Genomic DNA, 27530 nt, shown 5'->3' on the forward strand with positions numbered 1-27530 from the left:
TGCAGTTTACTATTTACAATACAGGGCTTTATGCAAAATAAATGAAATTAGGACATAAATGAGACTCGCAAGAGCTTCTTGAACACTAAAGTACAGAATAACCTTTTAAAGGAGTAAGCACCTGTTAGATCACAGGATAATGGTACTGCTTTAACCTCACAACCCTTGCAGGAATAAAAGTAATGTTTAAGTCTTTTCTGTTAAACTGTTTTCATCTCTGCTATCTGAAGGGGCAGTGTGTGGTACTTTGTTCTTACCTGCCTGCAAAGAATCACCCCTAAAGTTACACTCTTCAATTTGTAGAATAACACTCATCACATACCATACCAAAAACACACAGTGTTGCCCTTGGATGGATAATCTTATATTTTAAACTTTCAAAATACAAGAATATTAAGACAGCCGCAGGCTAATGAACTGGATTTAAATATATACAAAATAATAAAATAAGGATGTACTATATGCTGCTCAGAAAATATACTCCAATCCATTTCTAAAATATTGTATTTTCCATCCATCAAATTTGAAACCATAGCAATCAAACTTTACTTAACTAGATGTACAATGATATGTTACTAACGGTAAAACAGGACAAAGGAATTGTCAGTATGATGGGCAGTGCTGGCGTTTCATTTTGAAATCTACAGGACTTGAAAAACCAAAGTGAATTAGACCTGGCAAAATTAAACAGCTGGTATTTCAGAGACAAACAGAAAACAAGGATCTGAAGCCGCATGGCCTGTTGCTTCTGCATCTGAAGATACAGGAAATCACAACTGGGATCCAACAGCAAGTGGGAAAACCACAGGAAATGCTTGTAAAGGCAGCAATTACTCTGGAACAACAATTAAAAAACTGCAATTCCTTCCCAATCAGTGCACACTTCATGTCAATAAACAGCAAAGTAAATTATTTATATTTTAAGTAAGGATAGTCGAAAAAAAACATACCTCAATAACACAGGCACAATGTTTTAAGCATCTTTTGTGTCTTGTAACCTTCCAATTGGTAAACAAACACTCCAGCATATGGCCAATAACAGTAAGTAATATATAAACATGTACTTTAAACTACACTGTTACTATTTAGTACATGTTCAGCAAAGATAACAATAGAGAATACAAAAAACAGACAAAAGGAAAAACAGAAAACGGTCTAGCGTATCTAGAAGAGAAGTCTAACAAGGATCTGGTTAGTCACTGCGTCTGCATGCTGCTTAGAAAACTTTCTTGAGATCAGTTTGGGTGGTGACCTTATGAAAGCTACACTAAGTCAATACATAAAATAGCACCTTTGAAATTAAACATATATGAAAGTGCTTCCTGTAATTAGAAGAAGCAAATCCAAATAATTGCCAGAGACCAAAACCAAATTGAACCCAAACCTGTTTTGAGTTACAGCATCAAGACCAGGGGTGGCCAAAGTTGGCCCTATTAGTCCTGGTCTTTGTTCAAACCAATTTAAATTGTTTAATTTAACCAATTAACTGTCCATCCAGACCCTTGGTCTAGAAAAAATGCACTGCTGAACCAAAACAAAAGTGGACAAGAGTAGGGGCACATTCTCCAATAACAGCATGTTCCAGGTGTTTTCTGCTCTTGCAACTAGAACTGGATTCAAAGTTGGTGATTTCAGTAATCGTCCAGTAATAAAAATAAAGAGAACACAATAAAATAAACAAAAATGTCCATAAATATGTGGATTATTATTATTAATAATGTGGATTCATTCATTCATTCATTCACCACATTACACATTTTGTATCATTTCATCCCTCTTTGCCACCGGTCAGCATACAGTACATGTAGGTCTTTCACACAAGGCTTTCGACTTTATTCACTACAAAAACAAAAACAAAAAATACACAGTAACCAAAAAAATAAAAAAATTAAAAAGGACTGGCTCTGTGGTAGGCCATTAATGAATTTGTTTAAAAGAAATTTAATAAAAAAACATTGCAGCATACTTCATATTTCTCCTCTTCCTTTTTTAAATGTATAGCAATTTGCCCAGGGTAGCCCAGCTGAAAAGTATAACACATACAATGAGATCAGACTCTCACACTCTGGGTAGCAGAGGAATCATAGGTGAAGGGTGACAATTTATGGGGTCATGAGTATTCAGGATACTTATTCAGATTCACAGATATGCGGATATCTGCACAAGAGGTAGGATGTAATTAAATCATGTATATTCTTGACAGACTGATATTATTTATGGTCCCCAATTAAACAAATGAGAGAGAGAGCGAGAGAGATGGATAGAGAGAAAGAGAGAGAGAGAGAGAGAGAGAGAGAGAGAGAGAGAGAGAGAGAGAGAGAGAGAGTAATAAAATGTAGGTATTTAAATGTCTAATGACATATATAATGTATTTTTGAATTGGTAAATGGAGATGTATCTGAGAGTTATCACCTAATCTCCATTAGGTTTTAAAGCCAGGGGGGCAAAACCATGGTTGAAGATCCAATCCCCATCAGCCCTCAAAAGGTCAAACAGAAAACAAGGAATATTCAAATCATCCCGAGACAACCTGCAGTCAAAGGAATATGCTCTGTTTTAGCTTGCGTCAAACTCACAGCAGGTTCCAATGGACTGGATTGCACTGTAGCTAGCTGTGTCACTTCACACTTCACAGAAATTTAATCTGAAGCAGTAAACTGAATATTACTCAAAACCTGTGCTGTGAGAACAGACCGATATAAAAGCACAATTCCACTCTTAACCCTTCCTGTCTGTCTGTCTGGGAGTCACAGGGAAACTGGATTGATACCAAGAGACAGGGACAAGGCTACCAAAGACTTAAACAAGTGCTAAAACATCATCTTTTTAAAATGTGGACTCACATTCACAAAAGTTCATCAAGACAAACATCCTTCAGCCTAAAAAATGAATGTTACATAATAAAAAAATCAAATCCTCATTTCAATCAAGCCCTCTAAACAGATGTCAATCTATGTTGCATCCCTATAAGGAGCTTGCTGCTTGACACTTGAGGAGCTACAGAAAGGGCACGGCAGTGCAAAATAATGATACAAATACAATAGCAGGAGACCATATCCCATTCCCCCCTATTCCTCAGGAGGAGTCCTGGTCCATACTGCAGCCCAGCGCTTCAATGTCGTTACTGATGTCAGAGATCATGCGATCCCACTCATCGCCTTCAGGGGGCACCGAATGGTCATGGGAACTCCCAGCCGCGCCATTGCCATTGGTGGTGGAGCTAGAGGTGGTGTTTGTTGTCCGCCGGTACCTGCCAAAACTGTCAGTGATGATGCCCCTCCCGTCCTTCACCCCAATCGTCTCCAGGAAGTTCTCAAAATGCTGGCTGTCCTTCTCAGGAATGAATGGCCTGAGCCCTTGGCGGAGAAGAGGAGTGAGTGCATTAATCCACTTGAATATAAGCCTATTGCCACTAACCTATAGATTCAAGGCACAACAAAACAGCAGGATTTGAAATCCTGACACTGGTGCCACGGATGCAGTCACCACTAGCACTGTTCCCAGCAATATGTCACACAATAGGTTTCAAGACGATCAGCAAAGTAATTATGCAATTATAATGTTAACATGTTAATACTATTTCCCTCAAAGAGTAAATGTAACACCCCACACACTGGCCAATGTATATATATTTTTTTTCTTGAAAACACAAATTCCAATTCTGAAACTTATCAGAACCATTTTAAGACTACAGTACTCACAGCCGCCTAAATTAAATGTCTCAGGTGGTTATTTCTGGTTTGGTAGATTAACTGGGTGTTCTTTCTCTTTCTGAAGAAAAGCATGCAGACGATGATTTCGAGCAAAGATCTGCAGGTATCTCGCCCAGTCTCTTAACAATGACAAGGAATACAGAACAGTGGCCGAAAGATTTGGTTGGGACTCGAAGATTTTCTTCTAGATATAATTTTGTGGGAGCAGACAGGAAGATTCTCATGTCAGCATCAGCTGCTGCCGCCTTAACTGTTTTTCCGCCTACAGCTCCAAAAATCTCATCAGATTTGAAACGAAATTGAAATATTAAACATAGCCTATAACTTTTGTCTTGTGTTAATTGTAAATGTAAAATTATTTGGTTCCAGAAGGGTTTCAGTCTGTGCCCCGAAGATCTTGGACACTGCTACCCTGGCTATTACATCTAATGCTTACCCAACAGGAGGAACTTCCTGCTGTCTCCATAGAGCTGCCGCAGGTTGATGCAGAACTCGTGAATGGAAGATCCATTTCTGTATTCGTGGAGAAGCATCGCAAACTGCTGGATCTCCTGGGAGGAGAGCTTCGTTTTTAACTAGAAACAAAAAGAGGGCTTTCATTATTTATTTTGTCAAGTTTCATTATGTTTTTTGAGACGATTACATACTGTAATTATCAACAATATTAACTTTGTTTTTCAATGATGACATTTTTTTATTTATTTTTTGCCCAATACATTTTCCCTTGAATGTTATTATTGACTGTTTAATGTTATGTATGGACTACACAAGTACACACTGATTACGTATCTGCCACAAATGTTTGTATAAAGAATTAACTGCATGGAATTTTAAGTTTGTTACGGCCACTGCCTAAGCTTGCTCTAAATAAAGGATGCAAAAACACATAAGCCTATCAGTGCCATATAAAGAAGATGTTATTTATCAATACTGACACACAATTAGCATTTTAAGATTAAAGTGCCTAATCCAATAAGCATTAGCAGTTTTCTAGTTCATTAAACACACACTGTAAAAAAATAAAAAAAAAACTGACTTTATCAATAAGCCTTCTGGTAGGTGTACACTTGCTGAACATTTAGCAATCAATCAGCAAATACATACTAGCAGTGGGAAGCATTCGCACATGATAAGAGGATCTGGATACAGGAGCAATGTAGATCATAAGTGTTCTGCTTACTGTCATCATGTAGTCCTGGAGCAGCTCGGCAGCGGTGGTGCTCAGCTCGCTCTCGCTGACAGTTTTAGCCTGAGGGGAGGCCTGTGTGGAGGAGGAAGGGGAGTTCCCGTCGGTGTCCAGGGATCCCTGAAATGAACTGAAACAGAGGAATGCTTAAACCCAGTCTTAAAGGACACCAGGAGGGCACAGCTGTCACAACGAGGTTCTACTAGGAGACCGCAATTAGGGACACCACTAAATACTTTGTCACTTAAATTTGATAACCAGGCATGTGTGCGTTTTACAGTAAGCAAGTTAATTAGGATGAAGTATGATATGCTGTACAGTACTTACAATGTACTTGCTTCTGTTTCATAGGCTTCCTTGACATCAGCTTTGCTAGAAGAATCATCTATAAAAATAGTTTAAACAACATTTGCAATATTAATAAGAAGTGTAATGTTATTACACAAACATTATAGTTTCCCCTGAGAAAAGTTAAATCGCTAAAACAGTGTTTAATATCTTTTATTAGACCAACGTTTTATATAATTAACACTCACTTTTCACCACAGGATTCATCTTCAGGATAACTTGGAAACCCCATTTGCAATGCAAGTTCAACTTTACAGCCACCACGGTGGAAGAAGCAGTCATATGACAGTTAGATGTTGTATTTGCAGTTTGACAACACATTCAAGTCAACCAAGCTGTCCACACTTACCACTGTATACAGACATGTGTCTTGTAGGCGTTGTGGCCCCATCGAATATTGCCCTATCTAAAAAGTCTATAGTAGATTCTGTGTAAACAATCTGGAAGACCTGGCTGAGAAGTAAACAGAGTTCCTCGGCTGCTGCCTAAAATAAAGACAATGTTGAGTGTCACATGTATATATATATTTTCAAACATGAATATAATTAACAAATACAGACACACATTTTAATTGGAGCCTTTAATAGCTGCACAAGTAACAAGTACTCAGTGTTTACATTTAGAGCCTATGCAAATGAAAGGCACCATACAAGTGAGATTTCCATTCTTACTGTGTTTATTATATGGCAGGTATACACAAAGCAGGCTCTGGAATATTACTTATAAGCTCGTAAATTAATAATTTTAACCTTTGCTTGAAATTATATAGTGGCTCTCAAAAGTATTCACCCCCTTGGACTTTTCCACATTTTATTGTGTTACAACATGGAATCAAAATTGATTTAATTAGGAGTTTTTGCCACTGATCAACACAAAAAAAGTCCATAATGACAAAGTGAAAAATAAAATCAACAAATTGTTCTAAATTAATTACAAATACAAAACAGAAAATAATTGATTGCATAAGTATTCACCCCCTTGAGCAATTACAGCCATGAGTCTAATTGGATAAGTCTCTACCAGCTTTGCACATCTGGATACTGCAATTTTTACCCATTCTGCTTTGCAAAATTGCTCAAGCTCAGTCAAGTTGGATGTGTACCGTTGGTGAGAAGCAATTTTCAACTTTTTCCAAATATTCTCAATTGGATTGAGGTCCAGGCTTTGACTGAGCCACTCCAGGACATTGACCTTTTTGTTTTTAAGCCACTCCAGTGTTGCTTTGGCTGTATGTTTGGGGTCATTGTCCTGCTGGAAGATGAATCTTCTCCCAAGTTCCAGGTCTCTTGCAGACTTCAGCAGGTTTTCCTCCAGGATTTCTCTGTACTTTGCTGCATCCATTTTGCCCTCTATCTTCACAAGTTTTCCAGGCCCTGACGCAGAGAAGCATCCCAATAGCATGATGCTGCCACCACCATGCTTTATGGTAGGGATGGTGTTCTCAGGATGATGTGCGGTGTTAGGGTTGCGCCAAACATAGCGCTTAGCGTTGAGACCAAAAAGCTCTATTTTGGACTCATCAGACCATAGAATCTTCTTCCACTTGGTCTCAGAGTCTTCCACATGCTTTCAGGCAAACTCTAGCTAAGATTTGATGTGTGTTTTTTTCAACAATAGCTTTCTTTTTGCCACTCTCCCATAAAGGCCAGTTTTGTGAAGCACCCGGGCTATTATTGCCATATGTACAGTGCCTCCCAGCTCACCCTTGGAAGACTGTAACTCCTTTAGAGTTGCCATAGGCCTCTTGGTGGCCTCTCTGAATAGTGCCCTTGTCACCAAAATACTCAGTGTCTGAGGAAGGCCTGTTCTAGACAGATTCACAGTTGTGCCATATTCTCTCCATTTCTTAATAATGGACTTTACTCCTAGGGATATTTAATGCCTTGAAAATGTTTTTATATCCTACCCCTGATTGGTGCTTTTGAAGAACCTTATTCAGAGAGAGATGTATTTAACCTGAAATCATGTGAAACGCCTTAATTGCACACAGGTGGACTCCATTCAACTAATTATGTGACTTCTAAAGACAACTGGTTGCACCAGGGCTTATTTAGGTGTGTCATAGCAAAGGGGGTGAATACTTATGCAATCAATTATTTTCTGTTTTATATTTGTAATTAATTTAGAACAATTTGTAGATGTTATTTTTCACTTTGGCATTATAGACTTTTTTTGTGATGATCAGTGGCAAAACTAATTAAATCAATTTTGATTCCATGTTGTAACACAATAAAATGTGCAAAAGTCCAAGGGGGTGAATATGAGAGCCACTGTATATATATGTATATATTCACAAAAATTGACAAACTACCATTTCCCCTGCCTCAAAGATCAAACAATACATTATTTTCAATAAATGACCAGAACATTTTTCATACCTTGCTCTCTGCAGCCAGCACCACCAGACAACACACCTCGACCAGCACAGCACCACTCTCCGACAGGGAGCCCAGAGCCTGAGACTTGGAAATCTCAGGACACGTGCTGGGACAGGGAGAGGTTCCAGGCTCCTGAGCTGGAAAAACAACCAGGCAGGCTTTAAGGAATATGAGCAAGCCCTTCACCCTTCATGACTTCAACTGTACTTTCTGCATGGTCTACTGAGCTCACATGGAAAGCCAGTTAGTGTTATCAGTCCTGACCAGTCCCTTCCCTGAGTAACCATGAGCAACTTGTTTTATTTTACAGGTACAGCACCCAAGTTTCCTGTTTCTCAGCAGACTTTGTAGGAATATTAATAATTCAGCAGAGAGTGTTCATTGTTCCATTCCCTCTGTCACTCAAGAAAGCTTGGCTTGCGCAGTCTTGGTTTGTCTTTCTTTACCTGAGTTTTTTTTTTTTTTTACAGCAACCCAGACACACATAGCTTAATGTAGTGAGACTCTGCCCGATATTTGTTAACCACACACTCACTGTTTGCACCGATCAGCTAAGCACTGCACTTTTGGCTTGCCTACGAATTCTGCTTTATGCTTCTCTTTATATTGGCACCTATTAGAGAGCCGTATGAAAGCACAGAAATGCAGAACTGCGGCCAACATTTACGAAATAATCAGGCTTGAGAACCACTGTCATGCTACAGACAGCTTTTGATATTGACATCAAGTTCTAATAGTGTAAATGCATGTTGAAAGTAATGATTGCATCTTTTGTTTAGGTGAGTAGTAAGGCCTCAGACCCCACAGTTGACTTTAAATTTGTACCTGTCTTGAGCACTACGAGGTGCAGGGAGTCATCTCTGACATAGGACACGGCGGCAATGTCATGGATGGGAACCCTGAGTATGATATCCTCACCATCTCTCCACAGCAGTTTCACATTGTAGGCAGACAGGCTGACCACAGCATCATGCTCCGCGGTCAGCTGTCCTGGGAGCTGATGTGCTTTCTAAGGAACAAGGGACACGTACGTAAAGTAAGAATACCTACCAGTGATGAGCTGGACTGAAAGGAGAGAATCTAAGACATCTGTATGTTACCCAGTCACCAATCAAGCCACCACAAACACACATACTCAAAAAAGGAACCGTGTTAAGTTTAAGCAAATAGTAATAAACAGATGGTTCAAACTATTGCATACTTTATTAAAATGCTTAGAAGTCACACTGGAGCATATGTTCTGTCTGCTATAGCTCAGTTGTGACTAATTAGGTTTGCAGTGAAACCTGGAATGGAGTACTTCTACCCCTGTTAAAAAAAACAAACAAACACAAGTTTAGTCTGGTTAGAGCTAATGATTTAGATTCCACATTACTGCAATTAAGTCAACGAAGAGCCAGGAATCCAGGGTTCAAAATACAACCGAGACTCACAGTGTAGCCTGTAGTCCTGCATGTTACTGGAGCTCCCTGAGACTCTGGCCCTCCTTTCCAGCTAGATTCTCAGCTGATAGCTGGAAATACTTTATACTACTCTTTATTCCAGGCATGAATTGTAGAACACAACTGTAGCAACTCCCAGTTAGAAGATCCTCCTGGCAGTGTTAAATACTGTAGTACAAATAAGAACTCACCCTTGCATTGTCGACCAAGTGCAGTACTTCAGTCCGACTGGATGGATTCAGGTAACCTGGCACTGAGGTGAGCTGCCCTAAATACTATAGGGGAGAACAGAAGAAGCTAGTCTAAAGCCAGATTTATAGAGTTCATGCATCTTCTATAAATACTGTTGCATTATTCAAAATCTAACAAGAGGGTTTAAGGACATAGCTTTCAATTAAAGACAATCTGGTAACACAGCTCTTGTAAAAGTGGATAACTGTAACCTGGATTCTGAAACCCTTAATAAAACAGTGGAATATTTAATATCTTTCATCACTCGTGATTAACAACTCTCAAGATATAGCCTGCTCAATATTCCCGTCACTAGGCATCATTGCACCAGAGATCAATGGGGTCAACTGCCTGGTAAATATGCACTCAGCAGATGAGGCGAGGACCACCATAAAAAAAAGACTTTAGAGTTTAGATTCTAAAATTTGCTTATTTAAAGAAATATTACTAAAGTAAACAAAATACACTGTAGATAATTAAACCATCTTTCATTTTTGTTTCCTCATCAAATACTCATATTTTGTTTATTTGTTTAAAACACAGCATGAAGATACCACGTGAATACTGTGATTAAAAGGTGTAAAAGTGTTTTGTGTTGTATTTTAGCAAAGAAAACCAAACACACACCTTTAAAGCCAAACAATCTTGAAGTTTAGGCAGAAACATTAACACTAAAACTGTCATATTTAAATAATCTTCATAAGGCTGGTTAACCTCTGTACTGTTTTTCCTAAATTGCATGAAAAAGATAAACCAGAAACCCTCCTTGATCAGCCTCCTGCGTGCTTTACCCCCACAGGGTGGAACACATACCAACCAATGTTACAGTATATGCAGAAAGGTTTTTAATCTGTAGAGTATACTGCATATTATACCTTGACCTCCTTCTCAATGTAGTCGTTGAGCAGTATGTCAGGGTCAACCCGGTGGTCTGGGAGGGACAGAGGGACAGTGTGCAGGGGTCTCCTCTCCGTCACTTTCTCCTGTGCCTTCTTGTCCCTCCCCTTCTCACCCTTCAGGAAGACACGCTTGAATGGTGAGACGATACCAGGCTGAAGAGGAACAAGCAAGCACAGGTTAGACTGCAAAGTACTAATGCAAAATGTGAATATCAGTATTTTTATTTAAGTGAATACAAATAATCTTCTCACTGAGGAATAAAACTTGAGACTTCTGCACAATTTGTTTGTTATTGCTGCAGCCAGTGTACCAAAAAATTGATTGTTTTATCAGTAAATCTTCCCAGAATGTATTACCAAGCTCCTTGGTAAAGAAGGCACTGGCATCCCTTTCATATACTGCTTCAGGCTGGACTCAACTGTACAGTAAAGACTTCTATTGCCACACAGCAACACACAACTGTCCAATTTACAGTACCAGTACATGCCTGTAGATGGTTTGTTAAAACTATATTCAGAGGTTTTAATATTCAGAAATGTAGTACATGTAATACTATTTAAATGCATTATTTTAATTATTAAAAAAAAAAGTTCAGTGTCGCAAAAACTCCCAGTTGTTCAGGAAGTTTACCAAACACTTACAAAAAATTTGGTTTTCCTTCCGCTTTATTTCATGTCCAAGATCAAAACGTACCACTCAAAGAAAAATAAAACATCTACATTTGTTTTACTAACAATATGCAAAAACTTCTCATACAAAATAATCCCATTTTTGCATGAACACCCTAAAGCCTTAAAAAAGAAACCAAAGCTTATCAAGCAATGCACTCCCAAAGTGCTACAGTACAGCAGAAGGCACCATGTACTGTGTGGCCTCTGACCCGTGGGATTACTGACAGCTCTGTTCTACTTGCTTGCCTGTAACACTAATTTGATAACAGGTACACCTTACCTCATTCTCCATGAAACTTCAAAAGAATCTGGAATTCACAGGACACAATACAGTAGCTTTCGCCACGGCGGCCTTTCAACTGAAGTTAAGACTTTTCTTTCAGATTGTTTATGTCTTGCGCTCCCCCTGCACGTTTAAGACATCTCATAGCTGTACTATACTGTAGTTCGACTCCACGGCAGATGCGCAGGAAATAAAGTAACCGCTACTTCCTGCCATAACATTTACTGCTCACATCCGCCTGCATTCTGACGTTCCACGCTTTTGAAAAAACCACAAACATATATAACAGAGGCTTTAACTAACAAAACAAAGTGCAAGACAAGCTCTAAGCAGAGCCCAGTCAAGGCACCATGATTGTCCAAAAAAAGTGGTCCGTCTTCTCAGATTTAGACCTAACGTGCATTTAACTTTCCCATGATGTTCAATATCCTATCAATATACAGTCAGTATACTGACTGCACAATACAGTCTACCTTACTTTAACAGCTATCAAAGTAGCCTACTTCATTTTGGGGTATTTTAGAGCCCATATCTTATGAAATATTGAAGCTTAGACTTTACTGCAAGACTCTAGAAACTACTATTACAGTGCTTCCCCTTTATAATGCCGTAGGAAGAAGCCAAACTATTGTATTTCTGTTCATGGAAAATGCCACAAATGCCATGACCGTAGTGCTTTATACTTGGACAGTATTTTATTTGCAATATTCTTGGACTGCATTTATTTTATATTTGTGTGTGTGTGTGTATATATATATATATATATATATATATATATATATATATATATATATATATATATATATATATTTATGGCAGTTTATGCAGACTTATAACGGTTTATCATTACAAGATAGAGTTGTGACATTCCCTGTGGTAATGTCTATCAGTCTTTCTGTATAAATGAAATGTAAATCAGAGGGACAGGGACTGCAAGCAACCAAAATATGATCCCTGTGAGCGGGCCATCTAGTGGAGGATTTAAATGGAAATCACATTTGACTGATCATTATAACAGGTGGAATCTCCTTGTCATTCACTTTCATACAGGCCTATAGGTGTAATTTACATGAAATACCTCCTCCTGTCCTCTAAAGAGGGAGATCACTCCTGCAAAAAGGAGCCAATCTGAATGAAATAAACTTCTATTTTTTATGTTATTACTATATTACCACGACACGTTTGAAACCAAACTTACGCCACTATACAGAACTGTAGTCGATTCCAAATCCTGGTACCTTGCAGCAACATTACCTGGTAGTTTGGATAAACAAATGTCTCAAAGGGTTTTAGAGATGGCAGTAGTCAAGATGAATGCCAAATTCAGTAAAAGTCAGATTTAGAACAAGCAGCACTTTTTTTATATAATAAAATACAGAACCTTAAAAAAAAAGTCCATCCCTACACATCGAATTTACAGTGTCTCCCTCAACAGTAGAAAATCCACTGCAACGTAATGTTATATCCTCTTACACTTGATGCATCCCTTCAGTTATCGCTTAATCAAAAATACATTGGGTTAATTACTGGGTCATTCCATATGAAATAACTTTTTCCTTTGATTTGAATAAAATTTTCCATTTGCCTTCAGGAGAAGTGGTTGCAGTGCACATTTTAGTCCTGAGTGGCATCCCATTCATGAGATGCACCTCATCAAAGTTTACCTATTTTGGACCCCCGACCCAACCTTTCCATGGTCATAACTTCCTCCATGATTGACACAGAAAGATAGTTTTGGTGTCGTTTTAAAACTCTCTAATAGCACTAGTGTAAGACAAAAAAAAAAACTTGTGTGTTTCTGTGAAGTTTGACCTCACCCAGGTCAAATCGTGTAACCTTGGATTTTTGTCACTGTTTGATAGACTGTAGCGTAGACCCTTATCTACGTTTCCTAAAAGTTTCATTTTGTGCCTGCCATTGGTTGAGGCACAGCAGAGCTGAAAGCAGTGTAAGGTGAATCTTATAGGTGAAGAAGTATTTAGTTGTAATTGAGTATACTCGCCTGTTAAATTGAAGCTGCAATTTAAACAGCATGTTCTCTACAATCTTTTGGAGGCCTATTGTTTCTTCAAATTACAGCATCCTGACATTAAGACTGGCTTCTCCAAATTTGCAAAGCTAAAACCAAAGGAGTGTGTATTGGCAGGCAGTAGCAGTACACGTTGTGTGTGTCTGCACAACACACCAGAATGTAAAGCTGATGTTCATTTGTTCTAAGCTTCCACAACTGAGTGCCAGTACAGAAGTGCCTTTGAAACACTATCGGAATTGCTTATCTTATCTCATGTGTTAACCACTTAACGTCGATTGCCACTTAGGAAAGTGTGAAAAATGTCCATCACTTGAAGATTTCAAGAGTCATCTACAAATGCTCTTTCAAGATAGCCTGGTGGACACAGTGGAGTATCAGAAGTGATTCCTCAAGGTAAGAACTGTGCCTGGCACGCGGCATCTCCACTTCTTTCAACCAGTTTCTAAAGCAAAAGTCCTTGTACAAGATTTCTCTCAGTCAACAAAACAAAGAGAAGAATCAATCACAGTCGAAAAGGCTGTCCTACCATTTGACCAAGTGAAATGATATGTTACTGATCAGTATCACAGTCACTGGTGGCTCAGGCTGGTGGTGTCTGATGATCAGAAGAAATGGGAGGGTGAAATTAACCTCCTGCACCTGAATGGACCAGCACCATCATTCTGTTTCCCATGCCATCCAGATCAATTTATTGTAGACAAGAGGGATGTGCTGACATTAGTGGAGCCAACAACTGCAACAGGAAGGACATACACCCTGAGAGACAAGGAGATGGCCAAAGCATCAAAAGCCTTGACAGAGTGCCTACGAAGGAAAAGGGCAACTTAAGCATAGGTGAGTGGTAAATTGTGTTGCATGCAGAAATATAAGGAGAGAGACCTGAAAATGAAATATTTCCACCACTTCTAACAATACGTTTTCTTTTCTAGCCTCAGTGATTCACTGGATTTGAACAGTGGTAATTACAGCTCCTGGAGAAGCATCACTTAAAATACCAAACATGCGCTGACAGAAGTACCAATGGTGGGGACAAAATGAAACATGCACAATTCAGTACTGATTTATATTTAATTCACCTGTATTTGTTTGTTTTAGCCAATTGTGTAAATAGGGCACCTTGGTTAATTCATGAATATATTAATAGCTGTTACAGCTGCACCAGTTCACTGCAGCTTCAATTTAACTGGAGAGGAGAGCATACTCGATTGCAAATAAATATTTTTGTTTAATTGTATTAGGTGTGTAATCACTCCACCTAGAAGAGTCACCTGACATTCTGCATTCAACTTTGTGCTGTGCCTCAACCAATGGCAGGCACAAAATTAAACTTGCAGGAAATGTAGATATGGGTCTAGGCTACAACCTATCAAACACTGACAAAAATCAAGGTTATGCGATTTGACCTGGGTGAGGTCAAAGGTCACAGAACTTTTTTATCTTGCACTTCACAATAATTTTGATATAATGATTAGTCCTATTTGACAGCTTTAAAAACGACACCAATATCAGCTTTCTATGTCAATTATGGAGGAAGTTATGACCATGTAAAGGTAGGGTGGGTGTCCAAATCAGGTCAAGCTGTGATGACCTGTATCTCATGAATGGGAAGTCACTCAGACCTACAATTCAGTGTAACCATTTCTTCCAAAGACAATAATATGTGCAAAAGTTTATCAAAATCACAGAAGGTCAAGTGAAAAATGGCAGTTTTTTATTGATTTCATATGGAATTATCTTACTTTAGCAAGATCTAAGGACAAGCAAAACTTATTTTCTAGGAAGACTGGTTAATTTGTACAACAAAATTTGTAAAATTTCTGTGCGGGTCTGCTGTATGAGAATCACAGTTGCCCACATTATAACTGTTTTACTCATATGCACAACCGGGTGTAAACATTTAAAAAATGGAGATAATTTGAGTGCCAATGAATAAATACTTTTAAAATGTATATATATCGGTACACAAAACATTTATGTTTACAAAATAAGCCTTAAAAAATAACTGATCAATTTTAACCAATTTACCATAAACAAGGAAGGTCCAAGTCAAACAATGCACAATTTGTATGTAAGACACTACTACTACTACTTGACAATTTCTAGAAGCAATACTGTGTTTTTTTTTTCTATGTGTATATAGTTAATTTTGGTATTTTTTGTTTGCTTTGTATTTCATCTACATAGTTTGATATACAGTACATTTGTACAGTTACAGCTTATATTAGTAAATTGCTATGTTGGTTAAATCAGATAGCTTTAGCTGAAAAACGTTTTGGGAAAATACAAAATGTAATAATATATCTGTAAAAATCTACGTAAATGCTTTGAACTTAATGCACTGTATAGCGTGAGCGTAGGAGTGTTTTGAAAGTAATCATTTTGAGAGACCCATTTCTGTCCAATGACTTCCAAAAATAGGGAAAAATAGGAATGCAGACAGAAAAATCCATTCCAGGAATCAATAAGCTTTATTTAGCCTCTGGAAATCACAGTCCTTCCAGTCAAAATCATTAGCACAACCCTTTGAATATAAACAGGAGCGTGCAGGAAGTAGCAGGAAAGCACCCCAAGTCTGCCTCCTTTTCATTTACAATTTGCTCATACATAAGAGGCTCTGTATGCAAAAACATAACTGTGACATACCAGGGTTAGAAACTCACGCTCGCCCGAGGCAAATTAAATCTGATGAGGACTAGTTGATGTCTGTCTCAGTAGTCCTCTGGGCGAGTACTTAAAACACATGTACAGATAGACTCTCACATTTAGTCTTAAAACAATGCAGGAAAGTTCATTTTCTAACAGAGTGTAGCACTGGTGAAGAAGCATTCATAAACAATGCTTAGAAAACAGTCACTCGGAACTGAAATCTCCCTTCATCTCCCCTGCAATGTCAACCCCACTTAATGTTTTACATTTGTGTTCTCCCTCTGCATGGGATGTGAAGTTTATCATTTGAATTTACTGAAACGCGTTGCATCTTTTGAAGTAAGTTGTAGCAGGGGGAGATCTGTGCTGACTCTGCTGGTGTGTTCATGGTGCTGCAGGAAGAGGGCAGCAGTTGTCCAACAACCGCCTGTGAGTCATGGCAGTGACACGGGTAGGTGGGAAAGTGCGTGTGTGGACTTTCCCCCTCTGAGTGGCTGAGAAGTGGGTCTTGGGGAGATTGTTAGCCCTATAAGTTAACTCTCTGTTGTTTCCTCAGGTCTGCCCTTTTAAACGCGCCGAGAGTGTGGAAACGCTGGTCCACGACCGAGAACCAGTTGGAGAGAATGGAATGGAGGTTCAGAGCGAGACAGTGAGGGCAGGGAACCCTCGGGCAGACCCCTGAATAAGTATAGCTGAGCAGGCTAGTTAGCCGGCAGCGTAGGATGGTGATCTGGGTCGCACGGGCAGCGGCGACCGGGATATTGCTGCAAAGTGCAGCACCTTTTCTTTATAGTTTTGTTACTGTTTTATTTTCCCTTTTTCTTTCTGCCTTCTATTTTTGACTTATTGTTTGAAGCACCTGCGAGTGCGCATGCACCCTGAACTGTCGTACCATCATATGGTATTCCCATGGTTCTGTTTACCATAGTTGGTAAGCAGACCATGGACCAACAGCACCCTCTGCGGGCTAAAAAGAAATAAGACACCCTCCAAAATAAAACTGGGCACCTGTGTGGTGTTTTAAAGTACACCTGTCTGTCTCCTGGTCAGTGAATTACCCACAACCCTTCCACATAAGTGTAAAGTAATTTTATAAAAATGTGGAGTTTTATACTGGGTTACAACCCTGACTGAAGATGTCATTAGCAAAGGGGGCCGGTTGTACCAGCGAGGTCATACAATAGGCCATGTTTTACTAAACATTTAAAAATTAATAAACAATTACCATAATGAACACTATCGTAGTGTGGTGCTCAAAACAGAACACAATATATTCATAATAAAGCTGAGTTCTTATCTATGAAACAGTAACACATTTAAAGCTTGGGACTCACTGTCTCTAGCTTGGTGGTGTTTACATTATTGTCAGCATATTTTAAATGTTTGGAAGCTGAAATTACTTTTCTTATACCAACAGAGTATTTATTGGTGAGTGATAATCAGTTTGTTTGAAAGCCAGGCTTTAAATCACTGATAATAGGTGCACAGGCAGTGATTCCGTGAGTGCTGCGGGGCTCAAGCACCAATGGTGGAAAATAAGGTCCCGCACAGTGCAAATAAATCACCTGTTCCGTCAAATTATAGTGTGGATGCTTCACAAGCAGAATTGCTATTGCAGAGTTTAAAAATATAAAATCAATTTATACAAATTTTCTTGAAAAGATCTGCGTTTCCCTTGTTTTTGTATTTGTTATGCTCACATGAGTATCTAAACCTACCCATACGGAAATGTTCTATAAAAATTCTATAGAAAGATTTTCTATAGAAAATTTTTAAGAAAAAATTTTTATAGAAAAATGATATCTTTTACGATGTCTTTAACAAAAAAAAAAAAAAAAAAAAAGGGGGGGGGGGGGGGGGGGGGGCATTTTCTATAAGAACTTCTATAGAATTTCATAGAAGTATCTTAGTAAGATACTTTCTATAAAAAGAACTAAACAGTATAGATTATTATATATAGTTTCTATAAGAACTTTATATAATATTCTAGTTTCTATACAACCTGTACAGATTGTTATATAGTTTCTATAAGAACTTGATAGAACATTAAAAAATTATTTTAAATATATACCAGATATCAAAGAACATTTTTTAAAATGTCCTAAAAAATCCCATAAATGTCTACATTTTTTTTACAATAAAACATACAAGATTTACTTTATTTACAGCATAAAAAGGGGCTTAACTTTTATTCAATTCATGTAAATTTAAGCTAATAGTCATACTGATTGTCATAATAAATCTTATAGTTGTCAGTCTTCACACAGTAATTAAAACATAATTACACTTCATAAACGATCCAGAAGTTATCGTTTTTTCAATGTTATAAATCAATCAAATCACATAAAACTTAAATGACTATTATCATAAAATACTTCTCCATCAATGAATTCTAACAAGGAAAACTCAGAGACTGTGCTTAATAAGAACTGTTTTTTATTAGTCCAGACAGACATCAGTACAGACCGAACTGCTTACAAGCTGTAAGACTGCTTCGGCAGAGAACGAGAGGTAAGTGGAAAGGGGGACGGAGGCACATTTCATTTCTTGTTAATTTGCATTTTTTTGCTACTTCTCTAATTTTAATAGCTAAAAGTCCCCAGGTGTGTGCCTGGAAATTTCTTGATGGTGTAATCTGTAAAACAAAAAGGAATAAACTAATTAATACATTGTTAACATGTAATTAAATATTACAGCAAAACAATTGATACAGAGAGAGTCTACTAACTTTTCAAGATTCATTGGTGGTATCACCATATCATATGACATTCAGGGTTTTCTTTTTCTTATGGTTTTGTGTGTCTGAAGACCTGCATGACAACCTATAGCTAACACACAATCACAATTATAAAAATCAATTTTTTACAAATCAACTTTAAATCACTTGTCAGCATGAGAATGGACTGTTGTCTGCATACCCCCTTACCCTCCCAATAGCAATTTATTTACATTAAGAAATATGTTTCAAACTTTATTTCATATAGCACATTTAAGGTGAACCACCTTCACAAAGCACTCTATGCATAAAAACAATTAAAATACAGTTAAAAATATATGTTTTAATATTATTAAAACCTATGGTAAGTAAACATAATAGAAAGATAGTGGAACAAAAAGGTAGGTATTTTATATAGATTTGAACAGAGAAAGGGCAGAAGCATCACAAACACAAATGGGAAAAGAATTCCAGAAAGTTGGAGCTACAGAGTTAAAAGAACGCCCAGCAAGTTACATGCGTTCACTTTGGAATGACAAGAAGGCCTGAATCCGAGGAACTCGAGTTTCGTGTGGGGACATAGCAGGCCAGTAAAGTGGACAGGTATTCAGGGCCAGAGTTCTCGAGTGATTTGTATGCAAGCAAGTATGTATTTAGAGACTCTTACCCAAAATTGACTGTACTTTGTCCTTTGGCAATGCATCTTTTTAGTGCTCCCTGAATGCATTGCTTTTTTAAAAATATTAATTAAAATGCACCTGGACTAAAACAACACCTACCGGACGGAGCTGTAAACAAACTCTGATCGTCCCGAAACTGGTTACACAGAACAGATTACATAGAAACAAGAACCATCTTGGTAAGTTATAGTTTTTATTTTTTTAATTAATTAAAGTGCTCCCGGACCAAGGTAAAACTTGCTAGACTGACGTAAAGGCAGCCCAAATTCTCTCTGCACATGGTACTGAAGGAACAGCTCTCAAATCTGATCAAGTAGTGGGATCTATTTCATTATAATTTTTTTTTTTTTTTTTTTTTTTGGAAAACTATTGAGGTAGTAGATATTGCCAATAAAAAAATTTAAAAAACCAAAAACTGAAACTGTTGCTGGTTTTTATTTATATTATTATTATATAATAATTATTATTATTATTATTATATATATTATTATTATTATTGTCACATTTTCAGTTCATTTTTTACTGGTTTCACAGATCCTGGTTAACAATAATCTTGGATTACTTTGCCTGAAATAAGATTAAGTAGCCCATGATTAGTGCTAATCTAGATCTGTGAAACCAGCCCTTTGAGTACTACGTTTTATCGAAAAAATTGTTTTTCTCAGCCGCGTCTTAAAACTACAGAACCGACAAGACAGTCAATTTGACTGTGTTGATTAGGCTACTCTGCATTTGTGAAAGATACCCGGCTGTCCATCCTTGATTTTTGCAAAATATAGGCTATGTATTAAATGTCCTGACAGCGTTTGAAAGGCAAGAACACAAAAAAAATACAGTTATATTGCCTATACTAGGCCTATAAAACAATAACATTTCGCTTATACAGGGATGATTTTGGAGAACTGTTCTTTCATTCATTTTCATTCCAATGTAGCTCTTAATTACCTAACTGGCTTTATTGGACCAATTGAACCCTTTTTTCTAGAATAAAAACTGACAAAAAACAATACTTACCAGGTTTTCCAAGTTGTCATCACTCTCTGACTCCTGTTCTAGCCGTGTTGTGATTTTCTTATTTCTTAATCCACATCCCAGATTTGGACTTGTACCTTTTCCTTTTAAATTTACCTCTTTAACCACATTTATAAGTTATCTTTCAATCGCATGTTGTGTGCCTTTAAAAAATAAAACATTGTTAGAGTGTATTTTTGAATACTGTAGCTAGGTGGACTTCATAATGCAGGTGACATAAAATCAACTTACCGAGAGCCAGAAGTTTTGCTGGTGATGTTTTGTCTTCCCAACGACAATCAATTATACTTCCAAAACTTGCACTTTCCATGTCTGACAAGACTCCAATAACATTCAGGACATGTCACTCAGGGGGGTCTTCTATCCACTGGATTTGCATGGGCAGTTTTTATTTATTTATTTTTACAAAAAGTGCCCTCCCTGACTAAGTGCCACACAGCTGTAAGTTCAAGTTAGTAGAATAGTTAATTTAAATTGTTAAGCTACCACCCATATGTCCTCGCGGGAGGCAAGATTGCGTGACGTGGGTTAGCTTGAAATTATTTCAAAACTCAGTTATGTTAAAACATTATTTTATGGAAACAGTTTGAACTCTTCTTATATTATTTAAGGGATGTAAGAAAAATAAAATTGTCATCCTATAATGAGTATGTGTAGGGAAAAGGAAAACTCCCCAGGAGAATGCTTCACAGACATACGAAGAACTGTCACCAAAGTTACTGCTGCCGAGCACCACAGCAACAGCTCTGAAGATAAGTACTTGCAAGTGTTCTTGTTATAACGTTACAATTTTAAGTTACTGAGAGCTCGGTTGGAACAAAAACCAGCACACACAGTGGTACTCCAGGACAAAGTTGAAAACCACCGGCATTAATTACAAATCAATACTTGTTCGGATAAAATTTGTATTATGATACTTATGTTACTGTTATTATTATTATTATTTTCTTTACAGGATATGTGGAGTGACAGGCTCAAAGACAATCCACATTATATGGAAGAGGATTCATCTAATTACAGCGGTGTGACAGAAACCAAATTAATCTGAATCAACAATCTCCCTCTAGACCTGTGTCAGCACTGTGTGCCTCGTACTGAATGGTTGGGCAGTTCATTGTAGGGGCAGCCGGAAGCCGACATTTCAGGATGGGGGCAGCGTCACGGTACCAGGAGTCATCTCCCTAGTACTGTGAGCGAAGTTTCAGTCACGAATTGGAGGAGACGTGATTGAACTAGCTATCAGAGGGGATGTGACGCTGCAATTTGTTCCTTTGTTGTGGTTAATGGGAGGAAACGGTTAATGTTAAGACGTGAGGGAAAGTCTTGTTTTGGGTACTAACAGTGGGTTTATCTTTGCAAGACGGCTAACTACGAATCCGGGAGCTGCAGCTTTACTCCAGCAACAAACCCAGACTGCACGGCACCCGTACACCTATCAGCACCACTGTTTCCAGCACCGCACCCACAGTTAAGAGCACACACCGTAGAGTCAGGTAGAGTCAGCTTTATTATTTAACTCGGTTAGCCGACAAGAAACAGGAAAGCAAATAAAAAGCTTGAACTGTGAACTCTGTGTTTGTCCTTGTTTGGAGCATCTGCATCACCTGTACACCCGAGCACTGCAAAACAAACATTCACAAGCTGTGACGAAGAATCAAGATTAGGTTCAGATGAAGACCTGTCTGACTTGTTCGACATACATGTGTTAACTAAACATTAGGCTGAGATGTAATATTAGTTTTGCAAGGTGTTGTGAAAAAGTAAGAGTAACCACCTTTTTTTTTATCCCCAGTCTGGTGAGGCAACCCTTTCAACTTCATCTTATCGACAAGTATTAAAAATTGTCCAAACAGATGAAGAGAGTGTAAAGTCTATGCAAACTTTTTACACATTTTAGGCTACCTATGTAACTATTTCATATTTAGTAGTTTTAAAAAAATAAAAAATAAATAAAAATGATGCAGTGACAACCACCTCAGTTATTACTATCCTAATAAGGGCTTAATAAACAATCTGTTTGAATGCACTGGGTTTAATTACTGTAAAACTACAAAACAATCACCATGTTCATTTCCACTGCATTGCAGAATGGATCGATCAGTTCCATGTCACGTGACAATGGTGCTTCAATTGAACACAATGAACAATCAAGCAACCTGGTACATATTATTTCATGTACTCCGGGTCACACAAACAGTGTCACAGCACTACCTGCCAAAAGTAAAGTTTGTGCATGCTTGTGCATATGTAAAGTTTGTGTATGCTTGTGTATATGTAAAGTTTGTGTATATGCAGATAAAAAAGTAATATTGTACTTTTCCATGAATATGCAAATCATTACAATTTCCTTTTTAACATAAATGGGCATTTTCCCAAGTTTATATAATGGATGCTTTATATGTAACTTAAGTATTTCTCTTTATTATTTTAGGACCAACTTCTTTATCAGGGAGCTCAACTGACCATGAGAGAAAGTCAATCAAGCAAAGAAGCTATCCAGTGCTTACTATCTCAAATAATTCAGCATCTTCCTGAAGGCACATTGTATCAAATTTCTAAATGTATTTTTTTTCCAGCATTTTGATGGTGCTAAGTTGTTTAACCTTTTGTTTCTATTGTAAAGAGTGTTCTTCATACTTTGCGACAGATTACATTGATTCTGAGTGTCAAAACTGTAAACAAGCAATAGAAAAGGATGAACTTCTAAAAGAGGGGAGTTATTTTATTGAGTTTGATTTGCAGTCAATTAAGAAATCGAGATGTTCAGACACATTTAACAGCGTTTAAAAATCTACCTCTAATTAATGATGATTTAACAGTAACATTTTCATCCTCTGTTTTCTCAGTGTGGCCGTTACAAATCATTATCAATGAACCGCCATCGTCATTTCGCACTAAAAATGTCTGGTCAGGAATTTGGTTTGGGATGAAAAAGCTAAGTTCAGTACTCTTTTGAAACCCTTCACTGACACTGTTAATACACTAATTAAAGAAGGGATAGCATGGGTTGATACCAATGGACAAAACAAACACTCTAGGCTGTTTCCTGGTGCTTGATCGTGTGATGCTGTTGCTCGCTTCCAACTACAAAACACAAAACAGTTCAATGGGCACTTTGGCTGTAATTGGTGTTTGCATGAAGGAAAAGTGGTAGAAAAAGGGAAAGGCCAAGCGCGAGTGTATCCTTTTTCTTTAAGTTTTGCACCAGAGAGAACAAACGAGAGCTACAAAACGGACGCAGCAGAGGCTACTGCTGTAGGGGAAGCAATCCATGGTGTAAAGGGACAATCTCTGCTTCTACTTCTAATGAATATTACAAAATATACTAGGTGTGAATATTAAAATATATAAAGTGGCAGACTTGATTGCCAAGAAGGTATACATGAAATGCCCAATACACATGAGCATGACTAACAATGAAACTCACTCGTATTTGGGTGGCAAAATCACCAAAGCATTCAATAAAATGCCTGATGGTATAATAAAGTTAATAGCATTAAGTGAAAACAATACATTTTATTTTATACAAAATATAATTATAAGTGTGATACTTATACATATCACACTTGCACACAGCCCAAATAGGTGGAATTCTAGGGCCCTATTCTGACTTTATTTATGGGCTGCATAAGTGCTCATATTTGATCATATGGTAAACAGCGTGGAAATACACTTTACGCACTCGTAAACCAAGTCAGATTTTTTTATTTGTTTGGGGGCATTTAAATGTGTTATATACATACACATATGCGCCCCCCCCACCCCCCACCCACGAAAAAAAAAATTGAGAATAGAATTCCATTGGATTCTATGGGCTTTTGGTGCAAGCGTGATCAGGATTTCTCATTAAATATCTAACATGGGTCTGATTGAGGTAGTGGTTTCAGAATTACAAATATGCATACATTTCTAAGCCTTGTGAAATATTTTAAAAAAAAAACTAATATTTACAAATATTTTCATTTCTATTTCTGTAAATAAACAGGTGATTGATTGAGCTATAGGAACGTTGAAGCTGCTTTAAAAAAAAATGTAAATCTAAATTTATAACTGTGTTTATTTTTTACCAAAATAAAATCTAAGCCTATTTTTAGGGACCCCAACTGTTGTTGTGGAGTCCAATGTAAGCACTATACATCAGGACTAGCAAGTTTCAAAAGGTACTAGTCCTTTGAACTAGAAGCACAATACTGTTAGTTTCTAACCCTGTATACAGACGGATGGTATACAATACAGACTCGCCCCCGTATCTCCAGAATCCGATATTCTTAATAACTTGTGTTACCTTTGTTACGTTTACTCCAAATAATAATAATAATAATAATAATAATAATAATAATAATAATAATAATAATGTTCTAGGTTCTGTCTAAGCACTAGATAACGCTAGGTTTCCTTTTCCCCATAATAAAAAAGCAGGGCACCGTACTATAGGAAAAGTGTGAACTGTCCTATAGTGTATAAAAAAAGAGAGAAGGAAACATGAAAATGACAGTATCGGGTTATTTGACTTAAGTTACACGTGTACCCAAGGCTTTACGTCACCGATCAAAACAATCATCACGACACACCCTTGAGACAATGTTTATGTGTACTTTTAACATTCTGGTTGTAGAAAATGAAACTGCTGCACATTATACAGTACGTGGTAAGATACTGAATTTCTATGTTTTTTAAAGAGATAACTGTAAGATTACACGTAACATACCGGCAAAAAAGCCCTGCAATTATATAGCTGTGCCGTAGACTCCATGGAGCTATTTTATTTACGATGAATACTACTTGTTCTAACTTTTGGAAATTGTCAATGAAATTGTCTGAATCCGAGACCGTTGCACTGTCTGCCTTCGTATTGTGATTGGATGGAATGGGTGGACCTGTATTTAAATAAGTTAATTCTTCACCCCCAACCAAGGCAAGTTAAACGGTGTCCTATACAAACCCCTGTGTATGCACATTTGACACAGCAGAACAACTGCACAAGCAGGAGCTTAGCGCAACACCTCATAACGGCTCCGTAGTATGCACCCGCCGTAACGCGTCAAAACAAAGTATTGAAATCAATGGAGACTCAACTTATTTTCTTGTTAAAACAAAGACGTCACCTTTTTTGCTTTCTTCACGTCATCCTCCATTTCTATCTGTGTCTCCTCTTCATTGTCATACCAGGAGAAAGAGTTCCTAGAGACCCAAATGACATCACTGCTGCCACAACAACATTAACAGTGATCCAGCAGCGGGGCACTTTCCCAGTGCAAAGAGAGACCCCGATCGCGAACAAAACACAGTTTAACAAGCGGTAACCATTTCCTGTCTCTTTTCCGAAAGAATTCCCCTTTGACTTCCAAACCTGCCCCTTGGGCCGCTGAAAACACCCACACAATCCCGAGATAAGAAGCTTGAAAGAGGTAGCTTAATGAAACAACATCAACTTTTCAATCCTGCCGCCATCTTGGGCGTAGAAAGCGCTCCCAGCGTGCCCCGCGCGGAAGGACTGCTGGTGAGAAATCTCTCCAGACATGCCAAGCGAAGCGACAGCTGCAGGCAGCTCCTGTCAGGGGTAGACGGTAGTGGCCCTGTTCAGAACCAAATATAGCTTTTTGTAAAATCAGATACCTGAAACAAGCAGCTCATTTGAAGAATTGTCGCAAGCATACTCCACTACCACCATGTGCACCAGTGTAGTTTGGATTACTGTCTGTGTTTGGATTACTTTGGAGAAGTTGCTAGTTTGGCACCTTAAGCAAACTTTCTAGTGCTATGCTTACAAGTTTATTAATAAAAGAAGCCCGCCCATCTTCAAAAAATGGTAGTCCCAATTCTCAGCACACCAATTTGATCCAAATATCTAATCTGTCACTCTCACAAAGACATCTTACGGCAGACATTCTTTTGTAGTAACTTGGCCTACGTGAGAAATTAAATACTGTACATGCTGATACTCTTACAAAAGAGATGACACTTTTAAACGTATGTATTGGATTATATTAGATCTTGGCAGGTGTAGTGTGTTGTGTGTACTGTAGCATTTTCCTTGTTTCCATGCCTTTACATTGACATTGATGTATTCAATTCAAAGTCAATGAAAGGATTACGCGCATTGTGTGCAAGAGGTAGAGTATTCAAATGGATTTATTCCCTCTCCTACTCTACTCATTTCTTATGTAAGGGGCATAGCTGTGTGATGCACTTCCTCTGCTCGCTCAGCCTTAGCGCCTTCTCCGCCATCTTCTGCACTCTCTCCTGGTTTCACGCTGCTTCTCTTCAGTATTTGCTTCTACATCTTCTGAGCTCTCTCCCGGCTACACATTGCTTCTCTCCAGGGTCTGCTTTGCTGTCTTCTGTCTCTCTCCTGGCTTCACGCTGCTTCTCTCCGGGGTCTGCTTTGCAGTCTTCTGTCTCTCTTCTGGTTTCACACTGCTTCTCTGCAGGGTCTGCTTCGCCATCTTCTGTCTCTCTTATGGGTTCACCTTGCTTCTCTCCAGGGTCTTCTTCGCCGTCTTCTGTCTCTCTTCGGGCTTCACGCTGCTTCTCTCCAAATGTAATAGTGACATAACACAGCAGCAAAAGAGAGGCAGAAAATAAATACAGTAACATATTGTGTTTGTGTGTGTGTGTGTGTGTGTGTGTATATATATATATATATATATATATATATATATATATATATATATAAATATAATTGAACTATTACTCGAATTTGTAGCCGTTAGCATGAACATTTAACTAAACTTGATTTTCAAAATGACCCTGTGGGTTTTAACCTTAAAAGAGGGCAGCCTTTATACAGGGGCGACCTTTATTAATAATACTATGATTTTCAAACACTGACATATTTTATTATTCATGATTTATGACATTTTAGAAGTATCGCAGTTGCTTATTTTCTGTAATACGGTAGCCTACCTGTATGTAGCAGCATGTGTGGCTAACCTACTTCGACTACAGTACATTGATCGGTGACAGTTACTGAGAGCCTATTAGGTGGGAGTTGAAAGGTCAGGGGCGTACTGTACCAGCGAATCAGGAGTATGTATTGGTTGTTAAGGGGCGGGACAATGCTGGTGTGCCAGTTAAAGAAAAGAGTGTGACGTAGATATTTTTCTGCACCAAAAATTACCTCAGAATATCATTTTTTTTCTGTAAAAACTACAATATATCCTACTCGGTTATTTTTTTTTTCTCATTGTAACTTGCTTGTTTGTAATTTCTCTACAAGAGAAACCGAAACTAAATATTCTCATAGATAGTAAGCACATTGTTTTTATTTGT

General features: G+C 37.9%; 1 protein-coding gene and 1 long non-coding RNA gene across 3 annotated transcripts; both read right to left on the reverse strand.

Annotated features, from left to right (window-relative positions):
* On the reverse strand, positions 1-25721 carry LOC121315627 (cerebral cavernous malformations protein 2 homolog). 2 transcript variants are annotated; one of them, XM_041249881.1, is made up of 10 exons: positions 25364-25721; positions 10174-10350; positions 9259-9342; positions 8451-8634; positions 7626-7762; positions 5597-5732; positions 5227-5284; positions 4894-5029; positions 4150-4288; positions 1-3356 (listed from the first exon to the last, which is right to left on the reverse strand). In XM_041249881.1, exons 1-10 carry the CDS (start codon positions 25391-25393, stop codon positions 3076-3078), a joined length of 1362 nt encoding a protein of 453 aa, XP_041105815.1. In that variant the 5' UTR covers positions 25394-25721; the 3' UTR covers positions 1-3075. The 2 variants fall into 2 exon arrangements, with proteins under 2 accessions (XP_041105815.1, XP_041105816.1); XM_041249882.1 differs by lacking the exon at positions 25364-25721 and adding an exon at positions 11150-11386.
* Positions 18284-24494, reverse strand: LOC121315628. The gene is made up of 3 exons (XR_005950288.1): positions 20241-24494; positions 18559-18658; positions 18284-18465 (listed from the first exon to the last, which is right to left on the reverse strand). It is a non-coding gene; the product is annotated as an uncharacterized LOC121315628 (long non-coding RNA).
* Positions 25722-27530: the final 1809 nt, after the last annotated feature.

The sequence above is a fragment of the Polyodon spathula genome, chromosome 5 (assembly GCF_017654505.1).
Source record: "Polyodon spathula isolate WHYD16114869_AA chromosome 5, ASM1765450v1, whole genome shotgun sequence".
In the NCBI taxonomy this organism is placed as follows: Eukaryota; Metazoa; Chordata; class Actinopteri; order Acipenseriformes; family Polyodontidae; genus Polyodon; species Polyodon spathula.

Coding starts and splice junctions, on each gene's coding strand:
- LOC121315627 (XM_041249881.1), bottom strand. CDS start 25,393: ATGGAGGATGACGTGAAGAAAGCAAAAAAG. Junction 5,733..7,625: donor TGCTGGCTGCAGAGAGCAAG/GTATGAAAAATG, acceptor TCTTTATTTTAG/GCAGCAGCCGAGGAACTCTG. Junction 5,285..5,596: donor ACACATGTCTGTATACAGTG/GTAAGTGTGGAC, acceptor CTATTTTTATAG/ATGATTCTTCTAGCAAAGCT.